This window comes from Adiantum capillus-veneris, chromosome 1 (genome assembly GCF_014529385.1).
Source record: "Adiantum capillus-veneris isolate H3 chromosome 1, ASM1452938v2, whole genome shotgun sequence".
In the NCBI taxonomy this organism is placed as follows: Eukaryota; Viridiplantae; Streptophyta; class Polypodiopsida; order Polypodiales; family Pteridaceae; genus Adiantum; species Adiantum capillus-veneris.
Window position 1 is genome coordinate 186,577,955 of NC_140931.1, and position 14,589 is coordinate 186,592,543.

General features: G+C 45.6%; 1 protein-coding gene across 3 annotated transcripts in view; it reads right to left on the minus strand.

Annotated features, from left to right (window-relative positions):
* LOC147466169 (magnesium transporter MRS2-2-like) overlaps positions 1 to 14,152 on the minus strand; it is an 82,410-nt gene extending 68,258 nt beyond the window's left edge. The window contains exon 1 of one of the 3 annotated variants that reach the window (XR_015189744.1): positions 13,579 to 14,152. Coding sequence is in view for 2 of the 3 variants with exons in the window: in XM_086524528.1 (XP_086380654.1) it covers positions 13,579 to 14,004 (426 nt within the window). In the remaining variant the exon portion in view is untranslated. The remainder of the gene's footprint in view (positions 1 to 13,578) is intronic. The other 2 variants (XM_086524528.1, XM_086524521.1) reach the window with 2 other exon arrangements.
* Positions 14,153 to 14,589: the final 437 nt, after the last annotated feature.

The window sequence follows — 14,589 nt, forward strand, 5'->3', positions numbered from 1 at the left end:
GAGCGACGCAAATCTCAGTTTTTTGCTATGATTTGGGAAAAGAGAGAGAAAAAGAGAACTTGCTTTTTACCGACTCTCATTGAGAGAGAGAGAGAATCTGCTTTTGCTTTCAAGCTTTTGGGGCTCTGCCTTTGGGCATCCCTTGTAATCTTTAAATTAGTGGTGAGGGCCTCACTTCTCAGAGCATCTGGACGCAGAGTCTGAGAGTGAAACCCTAGCCACTCTCTTGTACTTTGATCTGATCAATATAAAAAGAAATACCGAAAGGGGCGTCAGTCTTTGGGGCCAATATCTCTAGGCACGGAACTCCGCCGGGCCAGTGTAAATCTATTGTGATCTGTGACTTGTTTTGAAGTGGTTATTTGGTGCTGTCGCGGTTGATTCTTGACTTAGAGAGTCCAAGTCTGTTACAATGGTATCAGAGCACGGCCGATTTCTCTTCTACCGGAAATCCGATCCCCAATTTTGTTTCCGCAGCACCTATGGCTTCACGCAAGGATCAGTCGACTCCCTCTGCATCTGGAGATGCGGGCTGGGATCACAACGAAGATTCAAACAGAGAGTATAGGCCGCCTCGCCCTACTCAGGCGGAGCAAAGAGAGATGAAGCGTCGTCAATTGATCGGTGATGCAACAAAGATGATGCTCATTTTTGCGAAGGATCCGAAATTGGCAAAATATATGAGCGAGACTTCTTTTCAGAAAGTGCATGCATAGTGGCAGGAAACCACTACACCACCCCCGAAATTTGCTTTCAAGAAACCTTCTGGATCCCAAACAATATTCAGGGAAGGAACTAGAAGAGGTGGTTGATGCACGGATTGCTCAGCTTTTTGACGAACAGAAGAAAGCCAAAAAGCACGGCAAAAAGCAGAAGAAAAGCTATGACTTTCCAGGTTATTTGGGTCGTCAGTCAACTTTTGACAAGGTAAAGAAGCAGAAGAAGCATGTTCGATTTGAAGGAGTACCCAGTTCTTCTTCTTCTTCTTCTTTTGACAGTTCTTCTAGCTCCTCGGATTCGAGCGAAGAAGACAGAAAAGGTAAAAAGCGAAGCAAGAAGCAACGCTTCGGAAAGGGCAAGAGAAAGGCAAAGAAGGCTAAATCTCGCCCAGAGACTGACAGTTCTACTGAGAACTCATCTACAGACAACTCACATTCCGATGACGGAAACTTTTATGCGAACAAGAAGAATTTTTACAAAGCCAACCAGTATGACTTTCTCGAAGATAAAAGCAGAAAGTCCGAGAGTTTAAAGAAGATGGCCACTCGATCAAGTTCGATACTTTCTAAGGATACTCAGATGCTTCGAAGGCTTTGTCTTTTATACAGCAGTTTGACATCGCTTTTGCGAGAGGACGCTATTCAGAGCAATCCAAGATTCGGAGAGCTACCTCTTACTTTAAGGGGAATGCTCGTATTTGGTGGTCCACTCTTCTTTTAAACAAGACTGCGCCAGTTAAATGGCTGAAATTTAAGAAGCTTTTTATTTCTTCTTGGTTGACGAAAGAATATGAACAAGATGTACGAGCTGCTTGAACCATCTTCGGATGACCAAGAAAGATACAATCAATGCTTATTGTGAAAGATTCTAGAGCTCTTTTATACCCGCCTCTTCATTCAAGAAGATCTCGTTCAGAGAACAGATTGAGCGGTTCACCTTGGGTCTACCTACAGAGATCCGAGATCACTGCTTGGAACAGAAGTCAGCTTCTATTCAGGAGTTGATGAATCATGCGAAGCGGGGCTTTGCCATTCACTCTGGCAGTCTGACCTACCCCACAGATGAGGCCATGACACAACGAGCCGAACAAACTTCTGGGAATGAAAGTTGAAAGAAAAAGAGCAACCCAGAGAAAAAGGATGCACGACCCAAGCTTACTCCTGAGGAGAGAGCTCGCTTCATTAGAGAGGGGAAGTGCTTTGGATGCGGGGAACATGGACATATCTCCGCGAAGTGCCCTAAAAAGGCACAGAAAGAACAAAATGATAAGAACGACGACAGGCCTGGGAGTTCGAGAGCAGCTGAGAAACGTGGCAGAAAAGGCAGATAGAAAAGCAGAACTGGTACCACATGGCGTGGGACCTGCACCGAATCAAATGAATGAAAGTACAAACTTTGGCGCTACAAGGCCAACTTCTTTTCACTTGGAATTGGCAGCTCGAGTTGGAATTACGCCCGACAGACTGACGCCACAGGCGGAGGTAGTTCGATTGACACCCGAATGGGAAGTTGCCATTACACCGAGTATTGGCAAACTTCGTTTACAATGAAGGGGTGTTCAGGGCACGCAATTGACGTTCTACTCAGGATCCCTTGGTACCACAAGAACTACGCCGTGGTTGACTACCGGGCCAAGAAAGCGACTTTGATAAATGAAGGGCTTAGAGATTGTACTTGATGAACTTCAATTTCTTACTCATTCTTTTGGGAGAGAATTGAACGATGGATAAAGGTTGAATATGTTTTGACCTGATCAAAAGAACGCCAAGATTTTTCTCCACACTCGTGCCGATTGCTTTTCAGAGGGCCTGAAGATCAGACCATTGACCTGATACCTGGAAGCACGTCACTGAACCGGCCACCTTACCATGTGAGCCGAGTACAGATTGAAAAGATTATGAACCAAGTGAAAGACCTCTTGGAAAAGGGTCTTGTCCAGCCTGGTACTTCACCGTACTGCTCTCCACTGTTGTTGGATTTGAAGAAAGGCGGATCTTGGAGAATGTGCATTGATTATAGAGCTCTCAAAAAAATCACCATCAAGAACAGATTTTCGATTCCTAGGATCGATGATATACTCGACAGGTTACAGGGATCCTCGTGCTTTAGCAGGATTGACTTGAAGAGTGGATATCATCAGATCCGAATCGCGTCGGAAGACGTCTACAAGACAGCTTTTCGGACGACTTTTGGGTTATTTGAGTTTTTTGGTGATGCCTTTTGGTTTAACCAATGCTCCTACGACATTTAACCGGATGATGGACAGGATTTTTCGAGAGTACAGGCTATTTGTTGGCACTTTCTTTGATGATATCATTGTTTTCTCCAAGAATGAGGCAGAACACAGAGATCATCTGCTTCAGAGATACACTTTTTGGGACAGTTTGTCTCAGCAAAGGAGTGCAAGTGGATTCGGCCAAGATAGAGACTATACGTGATTGGCCCGATTGGAAGAATGTCCATGAAGTTGGAAGCTTCTTGGGACTGTGTTCGTACTACATGCGGTTCATACAAAAGTTTGCAGAGGTTGCTTCCCCTTTGCATATCTTGACACAGAAAGGAGTCCCTTTCTCGTGGGGATCCACAGAAGTGATTGCCTTTCAGACATTGTAAGAGAAATTGACTACGGGACCAGTTTTGACTTTGCCGGACATGCAAAAGTCATTTGAAGTATATTGTTGATGCTTGTGGTCGTAGTCTAGGTGCGGTCTTGATGCAAGAAGGCCATGTCATTGCTTATGAGAGCCGATTGTTCTCTAGGCCGGAGATGACAGCACAGGTATATGAGAAAGAGCTTTTGGCGGTTATCCACGCTCTTACTCAGTGGCGGCACTACCTACTCGGAGCAGATTTACTGTCTTTACAGACCATCAACGTTTGCGCTACTTCTTGTCACAGAAGCAGCTTTCAGAAAAGCAGATGCGGTGGGCGAACATCTTGTCACAGTTTCACATCCAGATTGTCCATGAGCAGGGACAGAAGAATGTGGTGGCAGATGCTTTGTCTCGGAAGCCGTTGGATATGGCTATTTCCGCGATACATCATAGGAGCTTCGAGGATATGATCGATCAGTATGCCACACATACAGATTTTGCAGATATTTTTGCACGGATACGGGATGGGGAGACAGTAGCTGGATACTCCCTTCGGGAAGGCTACTTGATGAGAAAGACTATGTTGTGCGTTACACAGCCGTTGCGAGAAAAGGTTGTGACTGAATGCCACTGTCCACCTTTTACGGGTCACCACGGCATTGCTACCACCATGAAGGGGTAGAGAGATACTTCTTTTGGCCGAGACTCAAAAAGGATGTGGAAGAGTTTGTGCGCAGTATGCCAGAAGGTCAAGTTTGACAGGCATAAGGCACAGGAATTGTTACAGCCTTTACCCATACCCACCTGCCCCTGAGAAAATATTGAAATGGATTTCATTTTTTATCTCCCGAGAACACAGGATGATCGCGATGATTTTCCGATTACATGGCACGTCTGAGACGATTGTCTCCAACAGAGACCCCAGATTTATGAGTTTGTTTTGGAAGGCAATTTGGGAGAACATTGGCACGCAGTTGCAGTTCTCGTCATCGTTCCACTTGCAGACTGACGGGCAATTTGAGATTGCCAATTCAGTGATTTTAGATTTATTGAAGTCTTGTATCTCGGATCAGAAGACTCAATGGGAAAAGAACTTACCTTTGGTGGAATTTGCCTACAATAACACGATACACTCTTCGACGAGGAAGACGCCATGTGAGATTGTTGAAAGTGCTGCGAAGGTTCCATCCTTCCTGAGCACGAAAGATTAGATATTTGAAGCGGATGAATATTCGCGAGATTTGGATACGGCTTTTGCCAAGGTTCGCGAGACTTTGCAGGAGTCTCAAGAACGACAGAAAAAGGCAGCGGATCGCCATCGTCGCGACTTGAAACTGAAGGAGGATGATTGGGTGCTCTTATGTTTTGAGAAGGCACGCCTACGAAAGAAAAAGGGAAAGGAGAGGCTTTTTCCAAAGCTTAGTATGCGATGCTACGCACCTTTCCAGATTACTGAAAAGATAAATGATGTCTCCTTCCGATTGAAACTGCCAAATACTTCGAGGATTCACAATGCATTCCATGTGAGTCTCTTGAAACCTTTTAAAGGTGATGTGCCTGATGATAGGGAGCCTGATGAGCAACCCGAAGTGGAAGAAAACAAGGAGATCCTTGTTCCTGAACAGATTTTGGCACATAAGGATACGAAGACTAAAGGCAAAGTCCGAAGGCGGTTCTTGGTTAAGTTCAAGAACTTTCCTGCTTTTGATGCAAAGTGGATGGAGGAGGAGGACCTAGCAGATGCTCCTCGAATCGTGAAACTTTACCTCGATGTTTTGGTTTAGCATAGTCTACTCCAAACGGAACCCAGAAATTCAGCTTGGCCGAAGATCTGGTGCAGTGGGATGCACAAGAGGGGAGTTACTCCGCTCCTTTGTCAACAGATGCCTTGATTTTGATACTAAAGTCACTGATGTCTCTTTGAGCTTCAGGGATACTGAGAGCTAACAGTATTCTGCTGGATGACTTTATGAAATGGAATTCGTGATAATGATACTGATTTGTTCTTGACTTCTTTTGAGTGCAGGAACTGATAGACGAAATGACTGCAGCATTTTGGTCCGATTAATCTCGAATAGACATGGTTGCAATACGGGTTAGTCAATCGGACATCGATGAAGTCCCGATTGGACCTAGATGTGATTGCTAGCTACATTGCCGATAAATCATGCTCTAAGATCCGAATGAATGTTGAATGTCATGTGATGTCCGGTGATGTCCTGTGATGTCGTGTGATGTGACTATCGATTTTGTACATGTGCTAGATGTGTGTTCCTAGTACGTAGGTACTAACAGTCAGTGTCTGCTAAGACGATTTATGGCTTTTGTCGGTTTTGCAGGCGTAATCGCGGTCGATTACAATGCTTTCAAGAGGGGGGTATGTCACAAAGTGATGACGTGGCTAGACGTGGCTACGGACAGCAAAAACCCTAATTTCTACCAAAAACCCTAATTTCCGGAAATCGCGGAGGTGGAAAAAAAAAATTTGGAAATTTTGAGCGATGCAAATCTCAGCTTTTTGCTATGATTTGGGAGAAAGAGAGAGAAAAAGAGAACTTTCTTTTTACTGACTCTCATTGAGAGAGAGAGAGAGAGAATCTACTTTTGCTTTCAAGCTTTTGGGGCTCTGCTTTTGGGCATCCCTTGTAATCTTTAAATTAGTGGTGAGGGCCTCACTTCTCAGAGCATCTGGACGCAGAGTCTAAGAGTGAAACCCTAGCCACTCTCTTGTACTTTGATTTGATCAGTATAAAAAGAAATACCGAAAGGGGCGCCAGTCTTTGGGGCCAATATCTCTAGGCATGGAACTCCGCCAAGCCAGTGTAAATCTATTGTGATCTGTGACTTGTTTTGAAGTGGTTATTTGGTGCTGTCGCGGTTGATTCTTGACTTGGAGAGTCCAAGTCTGATTACAAACCCTAATTTCCGGAAATCACGGAGGTGGAGCGACGCAAATCTGCTAGCTTTTTGCTACGCAAGGATTTGGAGATAGACAGAGAGTTGAATTGCTTTGATTTGCCCTCTCTTGAGATAGAGAGAGAGAATCTGCTTTTGCTTTTAAGCTTTTGGGGCTTTGCTTTTGGGCATCCCTTGTAACCTTTAAATTATGGTGAGGGCCTCACTTGTCAGAGCATCTGGACGCAGAGTCTGAGAGTGAAACCTTAACCGCTCTCTTTTTAACACATAATACTTCTTGGGGGTGTTCTGTGGACCTAGGCTCGAGAGCCAAGATCGGTTCCTCCTGATTGATCGAATCTGCAATGAGGTTAGCTTCACTAGAAACAGTATCAACTAACCCATCATTCTTGTGAACAATCACATTGTGGTCATACAAATCATCATGCTCATGAGAAAGCACACCTTGATCATGCAAATCATCATGCTTGTGAATAATCACATCTTGATCGTGCAAATTGTCGTGCTTATCATTATCATGCAAATCATGTGTGTCATGCTTTGCAGAAGAAAAGACTGAAAGAGTCTCCTTCTCCTGATCCTCTTGCATCTGTGCCTGCACATGAGAAAAGAGTCACAACAACTCTTGCATGTGTCGCTCGTTCATTGCTTGTCTTGCTTTGTTCTCGCGATCAAATGCTGCTTGTCTGTCTTTGTTCTCGCGATCAAATTCTGCTTCTCTTTCTTTGTTCTCACGGTCCAACTTTGCTTCTCGTGCTTTGGCTTCCAAGCATGCTTGCTCGTGCTCACACTCTATGGCTGCCATTCTTTCTTCGTGTTCGCACTCTATTTCTGCTTTTCTTTCTGCGGCCCCCAAGCGTGCTTGCTCGCGCTCACGCTCAAAGTCGGCCATTCTTTCTGCTTTTCTTGCTTCGCGTTCTAACTTCCTTTCCATAAACAACTGCTTCAACTCCTCCATAGGAGTTAGTGCAATCCTTGGCGTAGATGGGGAAAGGGGAGGGTCGGAAAAACCTCCTGGTGGGGAAAATTCTTCTTCGCCTCTCTCATGTTCATCACCTCCAAGCGAAGTATCCATTCCACTTCGAGTGATCACCATCCACTGAAGTCGTGGGTTCTTGTGGGTTCTTGTGGTCTTGGGTTCTTAAGTTCACAAGGAACTTGGGTTCTTGGGGTTCTTGAGGGTCTTGAGGTTCTTGCGGTTCTTCTTTCATTTGCAATCTGTGTTAGAGAAGGATCTTCTCTTCACCCGAGTTCTGCTCTTTTCTGCGGGCACACCCCTTGGCGGCCTTGCGCTCACACCAAGGTTGCTTTTTCCCACCTCACGTCAATTGGCCGACCGCTAAGTACACGGTCCGCTCTCAATGAGTGAAAAGAGGCACAAGGGGAGACTGGACAAGCCCTTCTTTCTTGGGCTTCCTGTCACTCTTCAAAAACACGATAAGGAATCGACACGCCCAAGAGGTCTTGGGTTACGTGCGACCACAACAAGCAAAAAAAATTCTTGTGATTCTTGTGGTTCTTTCCTTGAGTGCTACAGAACACTGTCAAAGCTCTGATACCAATGTAAGGTGCAACGGAAGTGAATGCTGAACTTTGCTCAAGATGAGTGCTCCGAACTGTGCTCAAGGGTTCCTTTTACTTACGGAAGGGAGTCTTCCGTTCCTTTAGTGAGAGAGTGCAATGGACACAAACAAAGTGGATAAACACTGTGAATGAAGGTGTTGAGACTGAGAGATAGAGAGAGAAGAATACGACACCAGAATGTTGTCAAACCCTCTTCCAAGGGCCCCATTCTCGATGGCGAGAGTGGTCTGCTATTGATTGCACAATCTGGTACAATATGTTGATGCAAATCTAAGTGGTGCTATGTCGAGGTCGACGATGGTGCCGACGTTGACGAGACTATGGTTAAAAACTGAATGCTTGGAAATGCTTGGCGAATCTGCAATTGTCGAAGATGACGGGGCTGATCTGCTATTGCAAAAAAGTTGCCCTTGCTGTCTACAAACGCTGGATCTGCTGCCCCTTTAATCGCTTGTTTACTGCTGTTTTGTTGCTGAAGAAAACGTTGACTCTTCTGCTGAGAAAAACGCTGGTTCATGCTGTTCTAAAAACGCTGGTCATGCTGAAATTGCTGCTGCAAAAACATTGTCTCTGCTGCTAAAAAACGCTGGTTCATGCTGATCTATGGGCTGAAATCGCCAGGCCTTCAAGGGATGAAAACGCTGGTGGTTCCTTGCTGAAAACGCTGGCTTTGTTGTGGGAAGGAAACGCCAGGGCTTCTTGGGGTTGGTCTTGCTTGAGAGAAAGAGGTAGATGCCTGCTGCAATTCCTTGCCTGTGCCCTGCCTCTCTTCTGCCAGATAAGCCTAGCACTAGGTTTGCTTATATATTATCTTAGCAAAATTGCCCTAACTAGTTTCCAACAAAAGTCACTTAATAAATAAGTGAAAAATGTCAAAAATAGGGAAAATAGGTTTTATGCACTGGAAACTGCTCCTAATGGATTCTGATGGTAATGCTGATGATCATGTTGTGTGCAACCAGAGGATATGCATCTACTCTAAGTGTCTGGACATGCACGGTCTGTGGACAGACTCACAAAAGTGCCAGATCACTTCCTATTCTAAACTAACTTGACTGAACTGAACCCTAATCATGCTGTAGCTTGTCCACGGACACATAGGGTTGGATGTGTCACGTGACATACAGAGTGTGTGTGTGTGAGAGTAGTGGGTGCAAGTGATCACATCTTTAACGGAAAGCTTGCCTTCTCCCTTGCACTATGTAGCGCGATGATTCCGCTCTCGCACACCTCTCTCCCCTTTTGAATACAAAATCGTGATGCCCTGCTCGAGGGCTACTCATCTGTATGTACAGCTATGTGGCTTCATGCACCTATGTCGCGGCAAGAGCCTCTTGTCCAGGTGCTGAATTAGCTAATTGATAATCCCCACAAGTACAAGTGGATTCGGAGAGGTTTCTCGCAAGAAATCTCGTCCGGTTCAGAGGGCAAGTAGCCCAACAGGTGCGGGAGTACGAGGGCTTGCTACAGATGCGTTCGGCTCGCGAAACGGAGCACAAAACAGGAAATTACAGCTTGCTGTGCAAATTGTAGGTTTAGGGTTTTGGCCCTAATCGGTCCCTAATACCCCCACGAGGTCCAGAGAAGCAAGGGGATCGTAAAATAGGTGATCTGGTGCAATTTCTGGGCAGAAAACAGAGAATTCAGCGTGCTACAGATTCTCACCAAGTTTTGTAAATTTTTCGTATGCGCCCGGAAAGCCATCCATTGCGTGGGGATTTTGTCTGTGAAGTTTCCTGGGCCAAAGCATGTATTGGTGGTCCAAAAAGTGGTGTCTTGGACACTACTTTGATAGCAACTTACGGATCCCAATTTCATGTGTCCCATATGAATATACCTACCATGTTGTATATCATTGGAAAGCTTTTGACAAGGAGAATCCAAAATTGCAATGTCCGCAAAATTTGGATAAGATTTGAAAGAATTTACCGTGTCCTACTTTTTGCTAAGCCAACCATCAAAAAGTGAAAGTGGTACCACCAATACATGCTCTCACCCTCCTAGTACAGTTATGCTACCGAAATCGGGCCAAAGCAAGTCTTTTTCAGCCCGGATTATGCGGACAACTCGTAGGAAATCGCAAGTTTTATTCCCTTTTCTATAAGAATAAAGAAATACCGAGGAGCGTCAGTCTTTGGGGCCAACACGTTGTCGGCGTTTGCTTGGAGCGCTCTAGCCTCCAAGCCGTGTGTGTTCGAAGTGTTGATTCCAGTTACAGGTTTTATTTGCAAAGTTTCTCCGTGTCCTAAAGTCTAAAGTACAGTTTCGGGTGAAAGCCAAAGTCTACCGCCCTACGGGCCAGTTTCATGGTTCCATTGCTAGGACGGAATCACTTTTTCCTCAAGAAGTGAGCCTCGGTTGGTTTTTGGTGAAGACACAGAGTACAGGAACGCGGAATTACACTATGGCCGACAAAGGGAAAGGCATTATGGAAAAGGGTTCCTCTTCGCAGGAAAGGCAAGCAATACCTACAGTGTTTGAGGTTGGCGAGAGTTCTAGGCCACCCCTGTTTGTACCTTTTGTTGATGTGAATGCTCCACCAGTGCAGGACTTTATGACTGGGCAACTTGAAGATGATGCATTCAAGACTTAGTTGGTTGCCGTCGTGAATGTCTTCACTCGACTGGCGCAGAACCCAAGGTTTATGGAGTTTTTGCAAGCGCCACCAGTGCCACAGCAAACAAGACAAGTCACACAGCCAGTACAGCCCATTGAGGCTCAAGCCCGGGTCCTTCATGCGTCCCAGCAGGATAGGGAGCACTCGCACGTTGCGGAGTCTGTTGGGGCTCCAAGACGGGTTCCTTCCGTCCATAAACAGGTGCTTAGGACGCCAATTCCACAGGTTTTGCCAGTTCCAGCCCACCACCTTTCAGAGTCCACATGTTGCATTAAATAGACAGAGAACCAGTTTCCAGGCAACGCATCATGTTTTCCACCACCCACGGTACATCCTAGGTATTTCGGGGGTGGATCTGTCTTCCAAAGTATGGCTGGTTATGCGCCTGGAAAGCAGCAATATATGCCAGGAACAGTCTTTGGGGGTATGCAAGGCATGATGCCGAACCCCATGTATGGTAGTATTGGCATGCAACAAGGGTTTCAGTGCAATCAGGGCCAGTTTGGGGTGCCACAGGGCAATTTTGGCATGGCTTGGACAACAGCCAGATATGGCACCAGCGACTCAAAATGTCAATGGCCAAGGGGCGCCGATGATCCCTATTACAGTGCCCATGTTGTAGGCAATACCCTATGATAATCTGGGAGCTTTGGAGAAGCCAAAACCATACAAAGAAGGTGGTGCAGCGGTAAAGTTTGACACTTTCAATGGTTTCGACGACAAGACGAAGGCTCTCACTTTCCTCCAACAGTTTGATACAACTTATGCAAGGGGGGGATTTTACAAAGGCTTCTAAGGTCAAAAAAGCTACCACCTTCTTGAAAGGAAATGCACGTTCATGGCGGACAACCCTCTTGATGCAAGGACAGACACCTGCCACATGGGTATACTTTAATCAAATGTTTGCATCTGCGTGGCTGTCAAATGAATTCGAAGCCGAAGTAGTGACGGATTGGCACCAACTCTCTGCAGCTACTTGCAAGAGCTTAGAAGAGTACAACAGGAAGTTCACTAAAGCGTTGCTCTCAGTAACTTCCTACAGGTTCGTACCATTGACAGAGCAGATAGAGAAGTATTGTTGTGGGTTGCCTAAAGGGCTCAGAAACTACTATACAAAGAACAAAGTGGCCACCCTTACCAAGCTCATGGAGGTTGCCAACACCGGAAACGACTTGTTGAAGGGGGAAGATAGTGGATTCCAGGGCAACGTCAAAAGGGGGCCAGCCTAAGAAAAATTCAGCAAAGAAGCCCTTTGTGAAAACGGCTCCTGAAGCGTCACAAGGGTCAAAAAAGGTCAACAAGGACAAGGACTCGCCGAGACTTCTGGAGCGCAGGCAAAGAAACAGAAAAGGAAGCCTTTTGTGCGTAAGTCGCTCGAGGAAAAGAAGGTCTTGATGGCTGAGTCTAAATGCTTTGTATGCGAGCAGCTTGGTCACTTTGCTACACATTGTCCACAAAGGAAAAGACCAACTGACTCAAATGATAAAGAGGACAAGAAGGGGAAGAAGCCCAAGCCCACGGTAGGTTTAGTGCCAGACATGGTGGGTGACAGGCCAAGCACGGATGCCAACGAGTTATGCAGAGCATGGGGTAAAGTCAGAGATCAGATGGCACTTATCTTTTTTGATGCAGGTACCAAAGCGAACTTTGTCTCACCAGAGTTAGCTATGAAGCTGGGCATCAAAGCTGAAGAGATGGGGTACACAACAAAGGCAGGGTTGGCATGTCCTGGCCACTCGGAGTATGTTACTCCCATGATTGGAAAGTTGCGTCTGCATATTTAGTCATATGTGGACATAGAAGAGGTTTATATCATGCCATTGGAAGGGTGCGATGCGCTGTTGAGAATTCCGTGGATGTTCCGAACACATGGCGTGCTGGATGTCTGCGACAAAACAATCACCCTTCAAAATGGGGACAAAACTCATGTTTTAAATGTAAAGCTTAAAGGGGAGTTTGTCCCTATTGTACCTGCTTCAGCTATCACTTCTGTAATTAAAAATCATCTTTTTGCGTATTTGTTTTTTGCACGTAATGTTTCAAATAATTGTCATTCAAATTTATCCTTGTTAGATAAAGAAAGGTCAGCATTTTTGCGAGAGTTTAATAACTGTTTTTCTGATTCATTGCCGTCACAATTGACGCCGGAGAGGCCTGAGGACCATGCGATAGATTTGGAGCCAGGGTGTAGCCCACCAAACAAACCTCCCTACAGGGCTCGGCAGAAAAAGACTATGGAAAAGGTTGAGGAGCTTTTAGAGAAGGGGCTGATTCAACCTAGTTCTTGATGGCCTGATCTGGTGCAAATACGCCATAGATGCTGAGGTACTGCAAATACTTGGTGTTGGTACTGAGGGTACTGACTTATGCTTGAGAAGTGACCCCTGGGGTATGGGCTTAAAGCTTGATCGGGCAATGCCATTAAAAATCCCACGATTTCTAAAAATGTCACTTATTAATGAGTTAATCAACTCGCTTATAAGAGGTGCTTCACATCAAATAAATACCTAGGTTGGGTACTAATGCAAGTGTATGGGAACACTCCTCAGTGCCTACATATGCTCATGCGCAATCAAAGGATATGCAACTAATCTAAAGTGCCTGGACATGCACGTCCTACGTACAGGCTCACAAGGGTGCCAAAACACTTCCTCGGTTGTCCTAAACCCTAGAAATAGGAGTTAGCTTGTCCACATGTACATAGGGTTAGATGTTCACGTGACAATAGTATATTGAGAAGAGATTTAGTTGTAGCCTGTATTGCACACTTAGAAGACTTAATGTTTCTCATTAACCATTATATACACTAAGTGTATGCCATGATTGAGTTGATAGGTACCAATTGTGATTAGTGGTTTTGACAAGTCCATTTACCCTAGTTGTTTAATGTCCAATGCCTGCCTGGCCCCAAACCAGTGTCAAAGCGTAGACAGTAGCCAAAGAAAATTCACATAGAAGGTGCCTGACGTGAAGATCTGGCAGGCTGTTAAAAAATCTCAATCATTGTCCTAGAGTCACAAGTTCCAACTTTCAGCTAAGCATGATGGGGAGAGAAAAAGTGATCTCTCTCACTATGTGCATATGGAACCCATTGCCAAAACGAAAAACTCTGAGTTGAAGGTTTTAACAGGTTAAAAAACAAAATACCAGTTCAGATGTGTTCAGGATGAGAGGCTCCCAAGTGCCAATGTCATTGATTCTGATTACACTGTATTTAACACCACCACTAAACGGATTCCGTTCATCGCGGGAGGAGGAAGATGCTCCAGCGTTAACTTGCTCTTCATGTGGATTTTCCTGCTGCTTGGAGACATCAGCCTCGGTTTTGCTACTAATTATGCGCAGGCTCAGACGTTTGGGGGCAAGCTTCACTTGAGAAAAGGGTTCAACGTAGCCGTGGCAATGGCGCCTGCTGATCCAATTTCCTTCACACCTTCCTGTGTACGCCACACCCTTTTGCTTCACGACCCACAAGTCTAAAACATCGGGTAGTCGTCTTTGTTTGTCCAATGCAGGCGTCCGTGTCTGCAGAGCTCGCAGTGCCGCCGCCAGCTTTGAAGTGGGCCTCGCCATTGAGGCTGCATCGAGCAGGCTGACGAGCTACACCCACTTCAACAACACTTTCTTCTTGCTCGCTCTCTGCAACGAGCCCAAAACGTCCGTTCCACGTAAAACCCTCTCCCCTTGATGAAAGTTGTTAAGAGTCCCGGGAGAGGGGTCTTAATGAGGGAACAAGAGCGGGGACCGGGGTCTATTACATGTGAATCTCGAGACAAAGGAACCGGGGATTTGAACTCACCGTCGCAAGGATGGAAGCTTGATGAGCTAACCACGCAAACAATGGGTTGTTGAAACAATTGTGAGTGCCCTTGATGATAAAGTTAGTTTATGTCCCCCTCCCCCGGTCCTTGTTTACTTTTCAACATCTGACGTCCACACGCGCCTTTGGTTTGGTGCCCGCACTTTACCACCATTGATCCCACTGCCTTAGCTTAGATAGTACCCACCACCTTCTTGAACTCAAGGCTTTCGTACCCAAGAGGAAAATGAAATTTCTAATCTACCACACTTGAAGGTTATTCCATTTTCCTCTCTTTATTCACACACACACACACATATAACCACATTGTACTCAAGACCTTGTACTCTTAAGAAAGA